Below are 17165 nucleotides of genomic sequence, written 5' to 3'. Positions count from 1 at the left end.
GCTGAACCTTGGAGAGATCTGGGAAAATAATTGGGCTGTTATCACTAAAGCACATCTAGACTAGCATCTTATGCTTATCATTGTCAACACTTTTAAGTTTACAAATGGGATGTTCTTTTCAGTAGAGCTAGATTTTTTTAAAATCAGACTTTTAAATACAGCCCTTAGAGCTAACTATTTATTAATGGACATTGGTCTCATGAAATGTCTTTAAAAGATAGAATAGAATGGTCTTAAAAAATCTGAGGCTGCAAAAAACTGTATTTTAAATAGAGAAAAATGCCAAAAATCTCAGTTGGTCATTCTATAAAATGCTGACCTCAGGTGCACTCCTTAGATACTGCTAATTCTGTATTTTGTAGTTATGGCTTATCAGAAGATTTCTACATAGGAAAGTTTATTACTTGAACACAGATTTAAAAAAATATATTTAATTTAGAAACTTTTTTGCCCAGCTTTTTCAAAACTCTCCCCACCTTGAAAAAAAATTTAAATTATATATATCTATATATATCTATATGTATATATAGATAGATATCTATATAGATATATATAGCTATATAGATATATATCGCTATATAGATATATATATATATACACATACACTAATTTTAAAGTGAAAAATCATGGAACTGCTTAATTTTAAGGTACTTTTAATTGAACTTTGTACATTATGTTGAAGTAAATTTTGATTCATATCAAGTCTGTAAAGCTTGGCATTGTATTTTGTGTATGCATGTTTTAATTTTGCAAAATATTTAATATATAGGCCTATGATGTACATCTATAGGTTACATAGATGTTATTGGTACTTTTAGTTTATTGTGAGTATTACAGTTGCATAAATAGCTAATCACTGGGCTGAATAGCTGCAAGCTTTTTATTATTTTTTAACTCTGTAAAGGAAACTGAAAATGTTATGGAAATACTTTTGTTTAGGCAATGCAGCGCATAAGTAATTGCTCTGTTCAACTGCTAAGGCATTAGTGGAAGTGTAAAATCGAGACTGCATGTATTTTGATAGCTACAGGACTGCTTGGTTAAAATTAAAACTGAAATTCTATGCTGATTTGTTCACAAATACTGAACTGTACTGATTGCCACTGTACTTTTGTTATATATTTTGACATTTGCTACCTTTCTCATCCCCTGGAACACAACTTGAAACTTAAGTCACTTGAGTTCATCTCCCTTTTTTTGTTTGCCATAAGGTACAATCTGTATATATATACCCCTGTCTCAGTCAAAAATTTTATGCATGTTCTGAACTATTCAAGTATTTTATAAACAGTAGCACACAATAAATTTTGTGCATGGGCTGCGGCTCCTATCTTTGTGTATTGGTTTTATTTTGAACGCTTAGGTCTAATCAGACCCAGGTTATTTTAAAACTTGAACAGTATTTCTAAATCTTTTTAAAATCAGAAAAGTTTAATGAATGTAACTTGAGAGGGCAGGCTTGATTTATTTTCTGAGCAATTTTTTAATATAATTGAAGCCAAAAATTTAACTTGAAGTCCTGCTGCTTCCAGGGAGTGTTAATATTTTATTAATGAGATTTTAGAAACAGAACACCTAAGAATTTCTGTATTAAATTTTACACTCGTTATAGGTTTGTACAGACCTATATATAATGTGCAATGCTAGGCTCTGCTCAAAAAAATAGCTGTTTATTGAGTTTTCTCATATGTGAGGACTGTGCATGATCATTTGGGATGTGAACTAAGGTGATGTTTTTGATAGCAGGTAATATCAGAGTCAATCTTTCTGGCCAGCTTGGATTAAAGGCAAATGAGAAAATCTACTGAATGTTACCAGAGTATATTAACCACAAAATTGTTGGAATAGTGGTGATGGCTGATACATCCTGAAAACTTGAGTTAATATTTAAGTTTTACTTCATTTTAGATGCAGTGTAATTGGGAACAACCATTCAAATGGTTGGAATACAGAAACCCAAGATCCAGACAGTGGTGTTTTCAGTCCAATGTGTTCCTGGACTCTCACTAGTTTGTGATATGTGACGTTGGGAAAGAGAAAAATGGGCACCTTTATTACAAAGTTTTTTTTTATCGGAGGAACAGTCCATCAGTAGTCTTCCATGATGGTGTTAAATTGGGAAAAAATACAACAGTTTTCACAAAGCAATCTCTTTTAATGGACTGGTTCTCAATTAGTTGTTGTTCTGAGTGGGTGGGAGGTTGTGTATTAAAAAGAAATACAGTTGAAACCTCTGATACATGAAAGATACATTCTCAGTGGCCAGGAAGATCACAGCAAGAATGGAAGGCAGCAATGAAGTCTAATGTAACTTAGAAACTTAAAGCTTGTTCAGAGCAGATGTGTTTTATTAAGAGTTTTGTCTGAAAGTCCTTTCACCCTGTAATTCACTATTTTCCTAGAGCATCTTACATGAGGGTGTAAGTTACCCACCCTGCCTTTGGGTGGGTAACTGCATTTTGCTTTTTAGTGATACTTTGACATAAATAAAGATGGTCCTCCACCTTTTTTCTAGAAAAGTCCTAAATGTACCATGAGACTGAGTATTTTGAGCCATGTATTCTTCCTAGTATGCTTTTAATGTTTCTGGTTGTTTGGATTCCAGATTGGATATTTTCAGATTAAGTCAGAAAAGCAGGATGGGGACTACTATTTATACTCTAGCACCATTCCATCATGTTTCAGCAACAAATTCTTCCTCATTATCCACCTGCGTGTTCAACTTTGCTATTTGCAAATGTGTTTCTTCCCTTAGCTATGGAATTGGGACCTACCAACAGAGGGCATCCAGGTGTGGCCCTGTGCATTGCTGTATGTTATTTTATCAGACTAGTAGTGAACAGCTGCAAGCAAGCCAGCTGAAAATATCAGTACCCGATGTTACTAGGTTTGAAAAATCAGAAAATACAGTAATTGTTTAACAAATTGTTCTCTCCGTCCTGTCTTCCTATGGGTAGTTATTTGGATAGTAAGAACTGGGGCGGCTGAAATCCCGTCTGGAAAAAAAATAGATTCATGTGTCCATTACTAAACTTGCTTTGAGAAGGTAAGCCTTCATGCCATGACTTTTTCTCATTGGTCAAGACATCAGAAGAAAAGATTCCTGGCTAATAATGGATGAGTATTTTCCCCATCATTTGCATACACTTGCTAGACTTTTTTAAAAGGAAAAGTCCTGATTGTTTTTGCTTCCTGCACTAAATACTGAAGAGACTGATAGAAATGGCTTTATGCCAGTATTGTATTGTCTCTAGACTTCGTCTACACAGGGATCTACATGACCTGCAGCGTGAACTACATCCTCCGGCTCTGCATTACACTTTACCTAACAGTTGTTCATTGACCCCAGGAGATGAAGCGTGACTGCAGTGTGGTGCCGTGTAGTACATTTTAGCCATGTCCCAGTTAGGGCTGGGTATTTGACCAATCAAATATCAGTTGAAAATTGTAAAAAATTGTCAGTGGGTCCAAATAATATACAAAGAAGCATAATTTTTGCACTAAGAAATGTGTCAAGAAACAATAAAAAAAAATTCTGTCAAGAAAACTACAAAAAAATATAGGGTGGGTTTTTTTGTGAAATTGCTATAATCTTTGACTGGTCAAAAAATATGCAGTCAGTGGACAATATTCTTTCCCACCCTACCCCCAATTGGTCTTCCGTTAGGACAGAAGGGTTGGCACAGAAACCGTGTGCATTTCATAATGGCTGAAGGTAAGTTGTATTCTCAGGGTTTTTTCTTAGGGCACTATCCTACCCACTTTGAACAATGTAAAGGTGCTTTCTTGAGAAAGAGGCCCAATGTGTAGAATACGTTCCAGTAACTGCCAGCTTTCACCACTCTGTCAGGGCTTGGACAGATGAGTTAATGCATAGATTGGTGTAAGTGCCTCGAATCTGGAGTAATAATGCAAGGAAAAGTCTGTAGTTTAAAAAAAAAAAAAGTTGTTAGGTGTCATCTGTGCTGAAGTAGCCTTTAGTTCAATACCATTATAGCATTTGTTGTCAGTTGCTGCCCTGGTGTAGCTGTTCATGTGTTCCCTCTGGATCCCAGGGCAGTTTAAGTCAGTGAACAAAGCCTATGAAAATTGCACCAGTGTCCAGGGATTCCAGGTGCAAAGCATCAGGGTTTTTTTTCACCCCCCACATCTTTGAAGGCTCGCTGCCACCTCATGACCTAAATTGGAGATTAACAATGATATAATTCATTTTAGACCATATAGTTGTCTACTAGGAGTGTCAAAGGTACAGCCCACTAAAGCCCTTCGATTTAGATCTGTCCCACTGCCCCAATAGGTTTGCCACCCCTGATGCATAGTCCGACTACACAGAATCATGGTGTTTACTCGCTCTCTGCCAACCAATTTTCAAGATTTCTCTGTGAAGTGGTCTAGGTCTCTGCTATCCAATTGGCAGCCTACGAGCTGCTCCCAGCCCATGGGTTCCCATCCAGCCACTAAGCATGCGCTTGTGCCACCCCTCCTGGGGCAGGGTAGCACAATAGTGAGGAGACGAGCCTGGTGCCTTCATGGCAGGGAGTAGGGGGAACATGTAGTGTGTGGCTCCCAGCTGCTCAGATGTTGGCCAGCTCTTGTCTAGGTTGTTACTGCTACACAAGTCCATTTAATTGGCTTAAATGGCTGTTTTAACCACATTTGCAGCAGAAAGACTGCAGGCAGGAGTTTAGGCTTTTCCCCCTCTTTGAAGTTGAGCAGAATATGCACTTGAAGTTCAGGAAGAGTGAGTTGGGTCCATTTTGATTTTGTTTGTTACAAGGAAATTCAGACAGTATTTCAAAGATCCAGCAAACCACCTGGTTTTAATGTTAATGGTGTGTAAATATGCTGAACATCAGCTGACTTAGCTGGATCTTAATAGTACTATACCAAGCATGTTTATTTATATCAGGATAAAATTAACTTGAACAGTTGAATGGGGTTGCCTTTTTTGGCCTGAGGCAATTGATAATAATTTGTAGCACATATGAAAAGGCAAGCAGGCCATGCTGCAACTGTTCTTTTCATCCTCACTGGGAATCTGCTAGGATGATCAGGCTACCTAATGCCTGAGGGCAGTCTCAATATTTTGCCTTGAAATTTTTCCCAGTATATGGTCAAAGCTGTGGTCCAGGCTGATTTGTGGAGGGGAGGGGGGTGTCAGGCATTGTTTGTGAGTTTTAGGTACTATTTTTGCAGTCTGTTTAAAAAGCCAGTCTGCACAAATCCCTCCTGCAGTCAGAAGGGTACACATTGCAGGATTGCTTAAAAGCAGACCCAGGCTATTTGATGTACATGTCTGCTAGGAACTGCTCTATTCAGGTACTTGGTTCCTGCTTCCTTATTCCTGTTTACTTGGTTGCAGCTTCTCTACCCATTACCTGTTTGTTCCTCCCCACTTGAAGCACTTTCACATTTAAAGGGGAGACTCTAGCTTATATTCTTTCTGGACCAAGTAGCTATAACAACAAGGTTTGACATTCTTCTTTTTTAAACCAATATGTTACCCTCTCTCACATCAGCCTCCTTAAATAGCTCTGGCCAGACCCTGTGCCACTCTTGCTAGTGAGGACTGCAGTTGTTCTGTCACAGAAATGCATGGTAAGTTTATAAGAAGCTGCTTTAGAATCAAACCAGAAGCAAACTTGGTTTTTTGTATGTGGAATTGAAAAATACGTCGCCTGTGTATCTAACATGAAAATTTACTGAGTGTTTGTGTACCAAAGGACAGCAAATGTAGACAAGCCAAAAGTGCTTTGTTGTCAGAGGAGGACAAGCCCATTCAGCTTTGGGAGGGCTCTATTAGTAACTCTAATCTGGACAGATGCCTGCATCTGCTACCAGCTGCATTCAAGTGAGGGACCACCACCATTAGGAAACAAGTCAGAGGTCAGGACCTTGTTTTCTTGAGCACCAAGAGCAGCTGAATTTTTGCAAATGAAGGGGGATAAAAACCCATGGATGTATGTTATTCAGGGCCCACTTCTGTCCCTATTAACTTAAAGATACCAACATGCACTGGAAATGTTTGGAATTGTAAATAAAGTCATTTCTTCTAACACCTGTAGAGGGGCAGATGTTACTGGACAGTTTACTTTTGTGGCTTTTGCTCATGAACCTCATGGCTGTGCTTGGGAAAGAGATGCACGAGTTATTCTTAGCCACGTGTGTCAATATATCTTTAAGACCACTAGGATTCAAGTATGTCAGTTTGAAGAATTCTGCTAATGCTAAGTTCCACCCTGGCTCTGGGTGGTCAGGCTACTGTTTCTGTATGCCTTCTGCGAAGTGCAGGTAGAAACTGTTTACATGCATTTCTTCAGCCTCCTCACTTTCTAACATTTGTGTAAAGGTGCATATAATTTATGGAGAGGTCATGCAAGTGTTAGCATGATCTGTACCCACCTTACTAAAGTTGCTTGTGTTTGAGAGAAATTAGTCTTATTCAAAAAGAGTAGTTGCCAGTGAGTACAAGCTGCATATACAAACTTACTTTGCAACCTGAAGTGACAGCTGCTTGGAAAAGGGGCACACACAGTCACTGTTCTGAACCCCCTTAGCTCTTAAATTCAAGGAGTGATGCCAATGATGTGCACTTTTACAGGATTGTACCAGATAGCAATAAGAGGCCCACTCAATTTTCCAGAAGTATTCACAATCAAAAGGCCTTCCAACTTTAAGTATCTGAATACCCTACTATGAGGATTAAGAGTGATTAAACTGACATTTATGGTGAAAGCTGAGAAGAAAGTTTAGCTTCATGTTTACTATGGTGATTCTACTTTTTAACCATTTTGATTGTCCAGGTCAAATGTATACAGGACCTTTGCCTTTACAGTGGAAGTGATTTTGTACTAACTGTTCTTGAGGAGAACTGTGGAGCAGAAATCAGATTTGTAGTTATTTTTCAATGGGTCAAAGACAACTGCCACCTAAGGTAGTAGACATATACACATACATAAATATATATATATATATATATACACACACACACACACACACACATTTTTTTATATAATGTAAAGTACAATAGTATGTTTCCAACTAAAGGCAAGTGTATGTGCAAAATAAAAGCTTTAAAATCATTTATCATTAAGGCATATTTGGTATATAGCATGAAATCATTCCCATCGATACATGCAAGGGCAAGCGTCTCTCTCTGCTTTGCTATATAGGTTGTTAAGTTTGTTTAAAAAAAATAATTTCTATTGCCCAACTATTGCCAGCAGCAAACGCCTGTAGTCACCGCTTGTGTCACTTGCTATCATTGTTGCCAAAGTCTTCTGGTACAGCTGTGTAAACATCTGTTTGATCTGCATAAGATCAATCTGTGCCAAAAGAAATAAGGTGAGCACAAAATTACTTTTGACAAGTAAAAGCAATTCAGCTGATGTTATATATCAGTCAGGATAATTTTGGTAGTAGAGACAACCCATTTGCAATGAACCCAGTCAAAACTATAAGCAGACAGGCAAGAGGTTCTCTGTTTATTAAACTGTTATTTCAAAAGTAACAGAAACAATTCTGTCAAAGCTGCACTCAGCCTCCAGATCCTAGCAGAATCTGAGGAAGAATGTCACTGAGGCTTCTGTTACGACATTTCCTATAAAAGTGGCTGCTTGGGGTAACTTATCTCCATTCAAAGATTCTTTCCTAACTCCAAAGGTCTCCTTAATTAACCATTTTACACAGGACCTCCCCACACATATTCAGGTGGGCAAGTCATTTTGGAAGCAAAAGATGCATTCAGTGTGAAAGGGCAAATACACAAATGCTTGAAATTTTTTCAAAAGGGGAAGTTTCAGCTGGTCTGTTCTAAATATTGTGTGTGAATGAGCTAAGAACTGTTCAAATGCAGCAAACCTACTCCTTCACCCAGGGTTAAAACTTTCCTTTTTTAGACAGGGTTCTAAACTGATGTCCACACCCTGAAAGAAAACTCTCCTGTCTTCCTCTCAGAGGATGAGAAATGCAAGAGGTTAAACTAATCTCCACTCCAGTTTGAGAATACTACTATGACACTTCACTTTACATGAGCCCCTTATCCAGCTATTAACTTTGTAGCAGATGGGAGTCATGGATTCTGGGAGTCTAGTAACATCTCAGAGCGAGCTGAATATTTACAACCAGGCAAGTCCTGTTTCCAGTAAATGAACATGATCTGCAAAGAGTTACATTTGCAATAAATAATTCACAAATGTAGGAGCAAAATAGAATTATAGATTGATTTCAGCTACAGGTAAGGTTGACATCAAAACCTTTAAACTCCATTCCTTTCTTGCTTGGAGAAGAAAAATGGTTTTTACCTCACTGCGGGTGACTATAATTCTGATGAGTGTAGAATCGTCTGTGCCCGCTCCTTTCATAGAATGGTAAAGTCTCTCGGCAAAAAAGGCTGGGCGATTTAGAGCACACTGCACTGCAAAACACATGCACAGTGTTAGTTCAGGTTCTGTATGCTGTTGATGCTGTTCATTAGGCAATATTTCATGATTTTTGCTGAAACACTTAATAGTAAATCCTGTCAAAAAAAACATCTGATCAAGCAGTTGGTAGTTTAAAGCACTTAAATCCCAGGAGGATGGGAACAAAACGTTTACGGTCCCTTAAGCGTGGCAACATTATATGCGTGTAGGTAAGACCACAGCTCAGCTTCCATTGTTGGCTGCCCAACATTCTAGTATTATAAAAGCGTACGCCTAAGTCTGTCTGTCTGTCTGTCTGTAACACTTTATTTGCACTCACAGAGCCACAAACTGACAGAGAGCAGATTTAGGTTGGACATCAGGAAGAACTTCTTTATAGTGAGGGTTGCCAGAATCTGGAATGGGCTTCCAAGGGAGGTGGTGCTCTCCCGTACCTTTGGGGGTTTTTAGGAAGAAACTGGACAAGCACCTGGCTAGGGTCATCTGACCCCAACGTTCTTTCCTGCTCAGGGCAGGGGGTCAGCCTCGATGATCTATTGAGGTCCCTTCTGACCCTAACAACTATGAAGTGTGGGATGCAAAACTGAACATAGTATTCCAGGTGAGGCCTCACCAGTGGTGAACAGAGTGGGATAATCACTTCTCTTGATTTGCAAATTAGCCCCCTGTTAACAGAACCCAGTATGCCATTAGCTTTTTTCACAGGTGCACGCTGTTGACTGACATTCAGCCACTGTGACTCCCCATCCCTTCCTCCCTCCCAGGTCCTCATCTACAGTACTGCAGCCTCCTCAGTCACTCCTCAGTCTGTATTTGTGCATGTGCTTTGTCCTGTCCCAAGTGAAGGACTCTGAATTCTCCTTATGAAATGTCACTAAATTGATTTAATTCAATGCAACTGATTTAGCAATATAACTTAGCTACATTTAATTTGGAGAAGATCAGCATCTACTTCAGGGGTAGGCAACGTTTTTTGGCTGGATTGCCAAAAAACACCATAATGCCTACCTCGGAAGGTGCCGGAGTGCCAGTATGGCAGAAAAATAGAATGAGGGCAAGGGGTACATGGCAGGATGCCCTGCTTGTGCCCCTTGCCCCCTACCCAAAGCCTCTGCCCCCCAGCCCTACTGCCCCTTGCCCCCCACCCAAAGTCCCTGCCCTGCAGCTACCCCGGCTCTGGGTAGCTGCTGGAGCCTGAGCTGCTCCAAGCAGGCCTTGCAGCATCCCAGAGACCGGGGCTGCCTTGCCCCCACCGCCCACTCTAAGGCATGCCTGCATGTGCCAGTGTGGAGCTGGTGTCGGAGCCCAGCACAGGTGTTTGGAGCCTCCCAGCTGCAGCTGCCCCAGCTCTGGAGAGCTGCTGCCAGGCGGGATCCCCGGCTGCTCACAGCAGGCAGCTGGGACACTGCAAGCCCTGCTCGGAGCAGCCCAGGCTCCATCGCTGGCAGCAGGTGCCCGGAGCCAGCTGGCTGCTGCATATCAAGCAAAATGGCCTCGCATGCCACGCTCGGCATGTGCGCCAGGGGTTGCCGACCCCCGATCTACTTCATTGAAATCATGAAAGTTTGTCTTTGAGTCAGAACTAGGTAAGTTAGCCATTAATCCCTTCAAAAAATATATATCACTTACAGATAGCCTTCAGACCACGTTCTACATTTCCAGAAAACTCCCGGTCAATGCTGCTTAACAAATCACGATTAGCAATCTGCAAAGAAAAGGTAAAGGGGGTTTAATCTTTTACATGTGTTGTGGGAATGGAGCCAAATTCAACCCTGACAAATGTGGAACAAATCCATTTGTTGTCAGTGGAGTTTTGCCCATTTTTACCTCAGGGCTGAATTTGATTCAGAACCTTTAATTGAAGAGCTTCTACCTTAGCATATACTTCAGCTGTAGCTTTCAGTTGGGGAAAGCTTCTAGTTGCTAGAACCATGTTGAAGCAAGACTCATCAGTCCCAAGTTTCCCTTCACCAGCTTGGTAAAGACGCTGAGCATCCTCTTGAGCTTTTTGGTAATCCACATTCTGATTCTCATCCCTGTTACCCTGCAGATGAAGATATTAAGTGTGGAATCAAATTATGTGCCTGCAGTGGATCACAGCACAGCAAGGTTTTCAAAGAGAAGGCCTTACATTCTACAGCTGAACAACTGTTAGAGCTCTGCTAGTTTCTTTGCAAAGCTGACTGGTTAGAGAAACACACACATCTGCTCTCAGTCATACTTTGCTGGCCTACATAAACAGGTGAGGTCTGGAGCAAAGATTGCACCCCCAGATTTTGTTCTGTCCTAAAGGCACAGAATCCACGAGTCTTAACTCCTTTCCACATGGCTTACCTGGCACATAGATACAAGCAGTCGTTCAAAGTGTCCTGAGGTGTCTGCTCTGATATCCTTCTCGATGTCTCTTCCAAATTCTGTTTTGTAGCACCTGACTATGTCTCGAATTTCCTGGTTTGTTCTTGTACAGAGAATCTCAATCAGCACTCTCTCCTGAGTGCCTGCTCCCTAGAGGCAAAGAAAGAGCGTGTCATTGCACCAGAAGAACCATTTACCAGTTTGTGTGCAGTTATGAACACACCCAACAGCTAGCCAAATTTATACCATATTCTGAAGTTACTTTAATGCAGTCTGTCTGTCTTCTGAAAGCTCTAAATCCTCTAGTCTCATCATTTTAAATTGAATCTTTTTTTTAGAAAAAACTACTGAGTCAGGAGTTTCTCAAAGAGCAGCATATGAATGACAATGAAGTAAGAGCACCAATGGTGGGCAACATGAAAGACTTAAAGGGAGAGAAAAATATCTGAACTGACCTTTCCCTTCTTATGTGTGCTCAAGAGCAAGGTAAAGGCTTAAAAAGGCTGCCATGGAAACTATGCATGGGTCTTGATTTTTAGCTTCTTATTTATACATATACAAGTGACGTTACCACTCAATCTTAGACATTGGGTATATGATTGTTTCTGCCCCCCTACTGTCTACTCAGTTGGCCTACGTGAGTGAAGATAGAGTCCATAATGTACTACCTACTGCACAAATAAGCCAGGAACTTTAAGGATAGGAGTAATGGTATCAGCATACAAACCTTTATTCTAACTGTTGTAACCAGCTCACTTGAGTCAAAATGGAATTCCTCAAACAGTCTACCTCATGTATCACTTGAGCAATTATACAAAATGCAATGCAAATATGCAGATCATTATTACATCTCTGGAAAGTTAGTCAAGAAAAAATTATACCCATTAGCAACCTATATTGTAGTTTTAGTATGTTTAGTATTGTTGTTTTATTCACATAAAAATAATTGTGACTCAATCTAATATGTATCTTGTGATATAAAGGAAAAAATCATTTGTAACAGTAATTCTTTAGCACCAGTCATGATTTACTTTTATCATGTCAAAAACATGGCCATTGCCTGAAAAAGGCTTAAAATAGTAGATGCAAATGAATGAAAATAATATTAATTTCTTAGTATTCTAGGCAAGAAAGAGTTTAGACTTTCAGTTTTCAGAAAGTTAAGCAAACTGGATGCAGTTTTCAGTGCAGTCCATCTTTTAACTTCCCTATTATGTCAAGATGTTTTAGTAAAGAAGTGTTGGCAAGAGAAATAATCCAAAAGGAGTAAAAGGGTGACAGCTGACTCCCTGTGATAAAATTTAAGTTGCCTTGACTCATCTTTAATTACCATCACATGGAAATTCTGCAGCTGCTTTAGATTTGCTTGGTTTCTGCAGGCCTGACTCACTTTAAGGTTTCTAAAGAAACCATCCCATTAAGAGTTTGGATGTTGTAGAAAAAGTTTCCAAAAACTCTGGAAGTCACATTCTCAAGTGTTTCTGACACCTTTTTTTTTTTCCTTCTGGCCTTGTTCATAAGAGAGGTAAACCTTCAGTTGTTGATATGGGCACACTAGAAATCAGTTAAAGGGCATAGTAAGGTAGTTCTTCAGTTTTAATAGCTTTGTCATATAACAGTATCTACAGTAAAAGCTGCGTTATCTGGCACTTTACAAGCCAGCATGCTCTATTAACTGGCATGCCAGCTTGTAAAGTAAAGGTGAAACTGGAAGTGCCCACCATGGCACTTCTGGTTTCACCGAGCCCCTATGGCCCAGGGCAAAGCAGCCTGTGCTACCAAGCCCCCACAATAACAGTTCTTTTACCCTTTCTCTTCTGCCCTCCTCCCTGTCCCTCGCAGCAGAAGGGGCGGCGGTGCACCGGGCGCGGCAGGAGAGGCAGCCTCTCAGCTAACCAGCATGTTTTGTTATCCAGCACCCCCAATTCCCCATGGGTGCCAGATAACAAAGTTTTTGCTGTAATTTAAAATAAGTTATTCATGATAAAACTGTACCTTCATTGCATGATATAAACTCCAGGCATCATAATATGTACTTGGCATAAACAAAGCTAAAATCAATTCTTCCACATTTCCACTTAGTTCAGATTTCAGGTCTTTAATTAAATCCTGTCCAATTACAAAAAGAAAGATGAGATTACAAATACAAAGGTGTAACGTGAAAAAGGTCAGAGGTCCAGATTACTGTGGGTATTGGTGTAGGTTAGTATTAAAACAATTGCAGCTTTTATACTGTTAGGCTGCCTTTACACATGCTCCGGGGTAAAGGGGGAGGGGTACATTTTAACGAGCAGTTTTCCAGAGCTGCTTGAATTGAAACACTGCAGCAGCTCATGAATTTAAGATCCCATGTTTCAAAATGGCTGTGGAGGCGCTTTAATGCTCATTCAGTGTGCTTTTGTTAAAGCACCCCCACAGCCATTTTTGAAACGCAGGACACTGAATGCACAAGACGCTACAACATCCTAATTAGAATGCTCCAACAGACTCGATTAATAGAGTCTGCCCTAATGCATTCTAATAAGAAGGTGTCAGAGCATGGAGATAGGCACCTTTAGAGTTTGCAGAATTTCAGCCCAGAATGGCAGAAATCTTATGAAAGGAGCTGATTTTGTGACAGGATTGTGACATCAGCTGTTCCTTTGAAATTCTGGATCCAGAATTCAGGTACAAACTTTCCCCCCACCAAATGCAAAATGGGGATGGATTAGCAGTTCTACTTTTGGCCAATTTAGTTGTATTGTTAGGAATTCACTAAAAGGTAGAGTTGAGGTGATTCTGTCCAAAACTGCAATACAAGTCCCTCCAAGCCACCCTTCTGCTGAAATCCTTCAGAGGCCCAGTTTCAGGAAGTGTTCTCATACTTAACAGGATTGTACCCCTCAAAATTCAGCTGCAGCCATTTTCCTTTACAACACGGCTAAGAGAGCAGAAGGTAGGGTACCCCCACTTTGTTAGCCTAGTAGTCAGAGCACTGGCCAACAGAATGGGAGATGTGTGTTTGAACCCCCTCGTGCTGAGAGAACTGAAAATAAACCTCCTGCCCCTTACAGTATCCTAACAACCAAACTGTAGGCTAGCCTGAGTATAACTACTTTCCACCCATCTTGTAAAAGCTGTGTTCATGCTAAGAATGCAAGATTCACAGGAGTGAGTAAAAAAGGAGCATGAGTATAGCCTACTGGGCCATTCAACTGAGAGGGGAAAGACCTGAGTTCTGGTCTCCAATGACAGCTTAGGCATTTTACCTGAAACAATCACTGTAATTAAACCAGAACTCCAGCTCTGCATTAACACCACCTTTAGCAGACTGTCCACAAACAGCTCCTGAAATTCTTACCTGGAGCAAGGCTTACTTCAGTGATAACTTGGCCTAAGGAACTTAGAAAAGGCACCAGCCCATCCTAGCTGCATTTCAATAGTTTCATGACATATTTTGCATAGACTTTTGTTGTATTTTTCCCTATTATTTTCAGATCTTTTCCCCAATTAGGATTAAAATACAGATCGATTTTAATTATCTGCAAGGATTTGTGTTCACTCCCATTTAAGAGTAGTTTGAATTGGAGTATTTTCTGCCCTTTAAAACATTTATAAAAATATAGGAAGTTATTGTTGTTTGGTCATGACTGCTTGAAGAAGTCCTATCAACTGTCAGAGGTATTCACCTGGAGCTACTGACAGAGCAAGAACATAGGTAACTATATACAATACCTTTAAAAAAGATACGGAAGTCAGGTACATTCTGCCTGGGACTAAAAAACAAATGCAGAAAACGTGGTTTCATAGAGTTTCCTGGCACATATTCATTTAGTGGCATGATAGGATCTCAACCCTGATCCCAACAAAAACACCTCTTACCATGCTATACATGTGGGGTGGGATGCACATTTTTGGGATAAGGGATCAGATCCCAATCATGCCATTACTACTTGCCAGTGCAGGGAGAGCCCAGAATCATGATCCCAGGCTCTCCTAGCACCAGCAAGTTAAAAGCCGAGTGCCCGCAGTGTGGTGTAAACTTGTCCTAGGCCCAGGATTGTACCCAGGGCAGGTGGAGACTCCGGTGCAGTCCCAGAGCCCCATGTACTGGGATGTCAATGCCTGGCATGCAGCCCAGCTGCACATTTTTATTTATTTGTTAAGTCCTGGCACACTGGGGCCCAGGAATCCAGAAGTTCCCCAAAGCAAGGGTCCCCATGATCCACGGGTGTCAGGAAAAAACTGGTCCATGCAGCTGTGCTTCATACTTGGTTTTTCAGGGGGACCCCAAAATCAGGGAACTTCTCCCCAATCCTAGGGTCCCTGTGGCCAGGATGTGTCAAGTGCCTTGCTTCACTGCTGTCTGAGAACTAGAGCACAGGGCAGTCAACCTGCTGTGTTGTAGGGAGTTCTGTGGCTTCCCATGACCTGGCACCTCAACCCAGCTAATGAGCTCCCTTTAACTCAGCACCCTAAAAACAGTGAGGCTGACAGTGTTGCCTGAGATTGCAGGCAACACTGTCAGCCTGCAGTCTCAGAGGAGCTGCCAACCAAGCCGCAACATGCAGGCTGCATGGTGGGGACCTTGCCACATGTTCAATTCAAGGCACAATGGAAACCAGCCACAAAAATGTGCGTTATTTTTGTGGCTGGTTTCCCTGTTTTGTCACATTACTAACTGCCTGAACATGTGTCCAGGTTACCGTTTGTAATTAACAGGTTAATCACATCTTAAATACAACATTTGCAAGGGGCCAGTTATTGTGTTGCTACTTAATTTTGTTTTCTTTTTAACGGATTCAAACAGTGGCCAGTGAACAAAACCATACCTTGCCATACATGGTTTTGAAAGCTGCCTTGATTTTCTGCCTTTGATCGCTGGAGCGGTGAGCCACGACATCAACGATAGCTTTCTCATCCGTTCCTAGGAAACAGAAAGTAATTTTATGAGAAAACATAAATATTATCCTACAAAATGCTTTGTTTCACTCTCTGGATATAGTGCATATTTACAGAAATGTATTGACAAATAATACATGAGCTTAAATGGTAAAATTTTCAAAAGCAGCTAAATGCTTTAAGCTAAAGGCACTTCTGAAAATAAGACTTAGAATCCTTTGGGAAAAACAGGTATCCTAAATCTATACAACGAGAAGAAAAGGAAAATGCTTCTTGACTCAGTATCCCTGTACACTTAAAGTCTGTACCAATCTTTGTTTACCAAATCCCTTCATGGCCTTGCGCAGTATTTCTGCATCTTTCCCAGCATCAAAGTTCGGAGCAGCTTGAATTGTGCCTTGGTAACTCTGAGTCATTGCTGCCGGCTGGAAAGAGAGAGTTGGGCGTTACCAGCCAACAGAAACAAGACAAAGTACAAGTAGTGTTAAACTCTACAGTTGGTCCTCATTGATAGGTTGCCAAGGATTCAGCCAGTCTGTATTCCTGAACACCCCTCGGCATGGTAGGAAATGAGCCTTTAATAGATAGCACAAAACATGCTGCCAATCTCCCAGCAGCATTTTAGGTATGGCACTTTTTTTTTTTTTTTTTTTTTTTTTTTTTGAAGACACTGGGCTTTCCAAATGCAGAATATGCAGAGGACTGGAGACGGAGAACTGCCATGTGGTACAGAGACAATAGTTTTGCTCCCCTCTTCTACAAGGCAATTTCTAAAGCAGGCCACCAGGAGGGACATCCTTTTACAAACACATACTTCATGGAGTTGGACACTGTGCCAGGGATTATGCAGATGTTGAGTAGAAAGAAATCCACCTCTCAGGCCATGTCCTGCATTGGCTATGGCAACAGGTACTTCTTTAGAAGCATTAAGAGCCTTCAGTCCACCATCCCTAGTCCCAGTTTGCCCCATGGCACCCTGGTTATCCAAATGAAGCTGTATCTATAACACATATACACATTTTGCAGGGTCTGCAAGTGCCATTCGGAAACAAAAAAGCAATTTCATAGTTTCATAGTTGGTAGGGTCGGAAGGGACCTAAGCAGATCATCAAGTATGACCCCGCGCCATGGCAGGAAAGAGTACTGGGGTCATATGACCCTGGCAAGGTGTTTGTCTAGCCTCCTCTTAAAGACCCCCAGGGTAGGAGCCAGCACCACTTCTCTTGGAAGTTGGTTCCAGATCCTAGCCCCCCTGACAGTGAAGTAGCGCCTCCTGATGTCTAGTCTGAACCTACCCTCTGCCAGCTTGTGACCGTTATTTCTAGTCTCTCCTAGTAGCGCTCGGGGGAACAGGGACTCCCCCCAATGCCTGCTGGTCCCCTCCGACTAGTTTGTAAACGGCCACTAGATCCCCTCTCAGCCTTCTTTTGTGGAGGCTGAACAGCCTCAGGTCCCTTAGCCTCTCCTCGTAGTGCCTGCCCTGCTGCCCCCGATCATGTAGGTGGC

General features: G+C 41.2%; 1 protein-coding gene across 5 annotated transcripts in view; it reads right to left on the bottom strand.

Annotated features, from left to right (window-relative positions):
• Positions 1 to 6998: 6998 nt before the first annotated feature.
• The window catches only part of ANXA7 (annexin A7), a 29388-nt gene continuing 19221 nt past the window's right edge, over positions 6999 to 17165 (bottom strand). For 2 of the 5 annotated variants that reach the window (XM_006016257.3, XM_025212494.1), the window contains exons 6-13: positions 15982 to 16084; positions 15590 to 15684; positions 12774 to 12887; positions 10758 to 10928; positions 10297 to 10467; positions 10053 to 10128; positions 8304 to 8416; positions 6999 to 7325 (exon numbers count right to left, since the gene is read on the bottom strand). In XM_006016257.3, the coding sequence (XP_006016319.1) occupies positions 7203 to 7325; positions 8304 to 8416; positions 10053 to 10128; positions 10297 to 10467; positions 10758 to 10928; positions 12774 to 12887; positions 15590 to 15684; positions 15982 to 16084 (966 nt within the window). In that variant the 3' untranslated portion in view covers positions 6999 to 7202. The remainder of the gene's footprint in view (positions 7326 to 8303; positions 8417 to 10052; positions 10129 to 10296; positions 10468 to 10757; positions 10929 to 12773; positions 12888 to 15589; positions 15685 to 15981; positions 16085 to 17165) is intronic. The other 3 variants (XM_006016258.3, XM_025212502.1, XM_025212510.1) reach the window with 3 other exon arrangements.

This window comes from Alligator sinensis, unplaced genomic scaffold, assembly GCF_000455745.1.
Source record: "Alligator sinensis unplaced genomic scaffold, ASM45574v1 scaffold109_1, whole genome shotgun sequence".
NCBI classification, from domain to species: Eukaryota; Metazoa; Chordata; order Crocodylia; family Alligatoridae; genus Alligator; species Alligator sinensis.
This window is presented reverse-complemented; position numbering and strand designations above follow the sequence as displayed.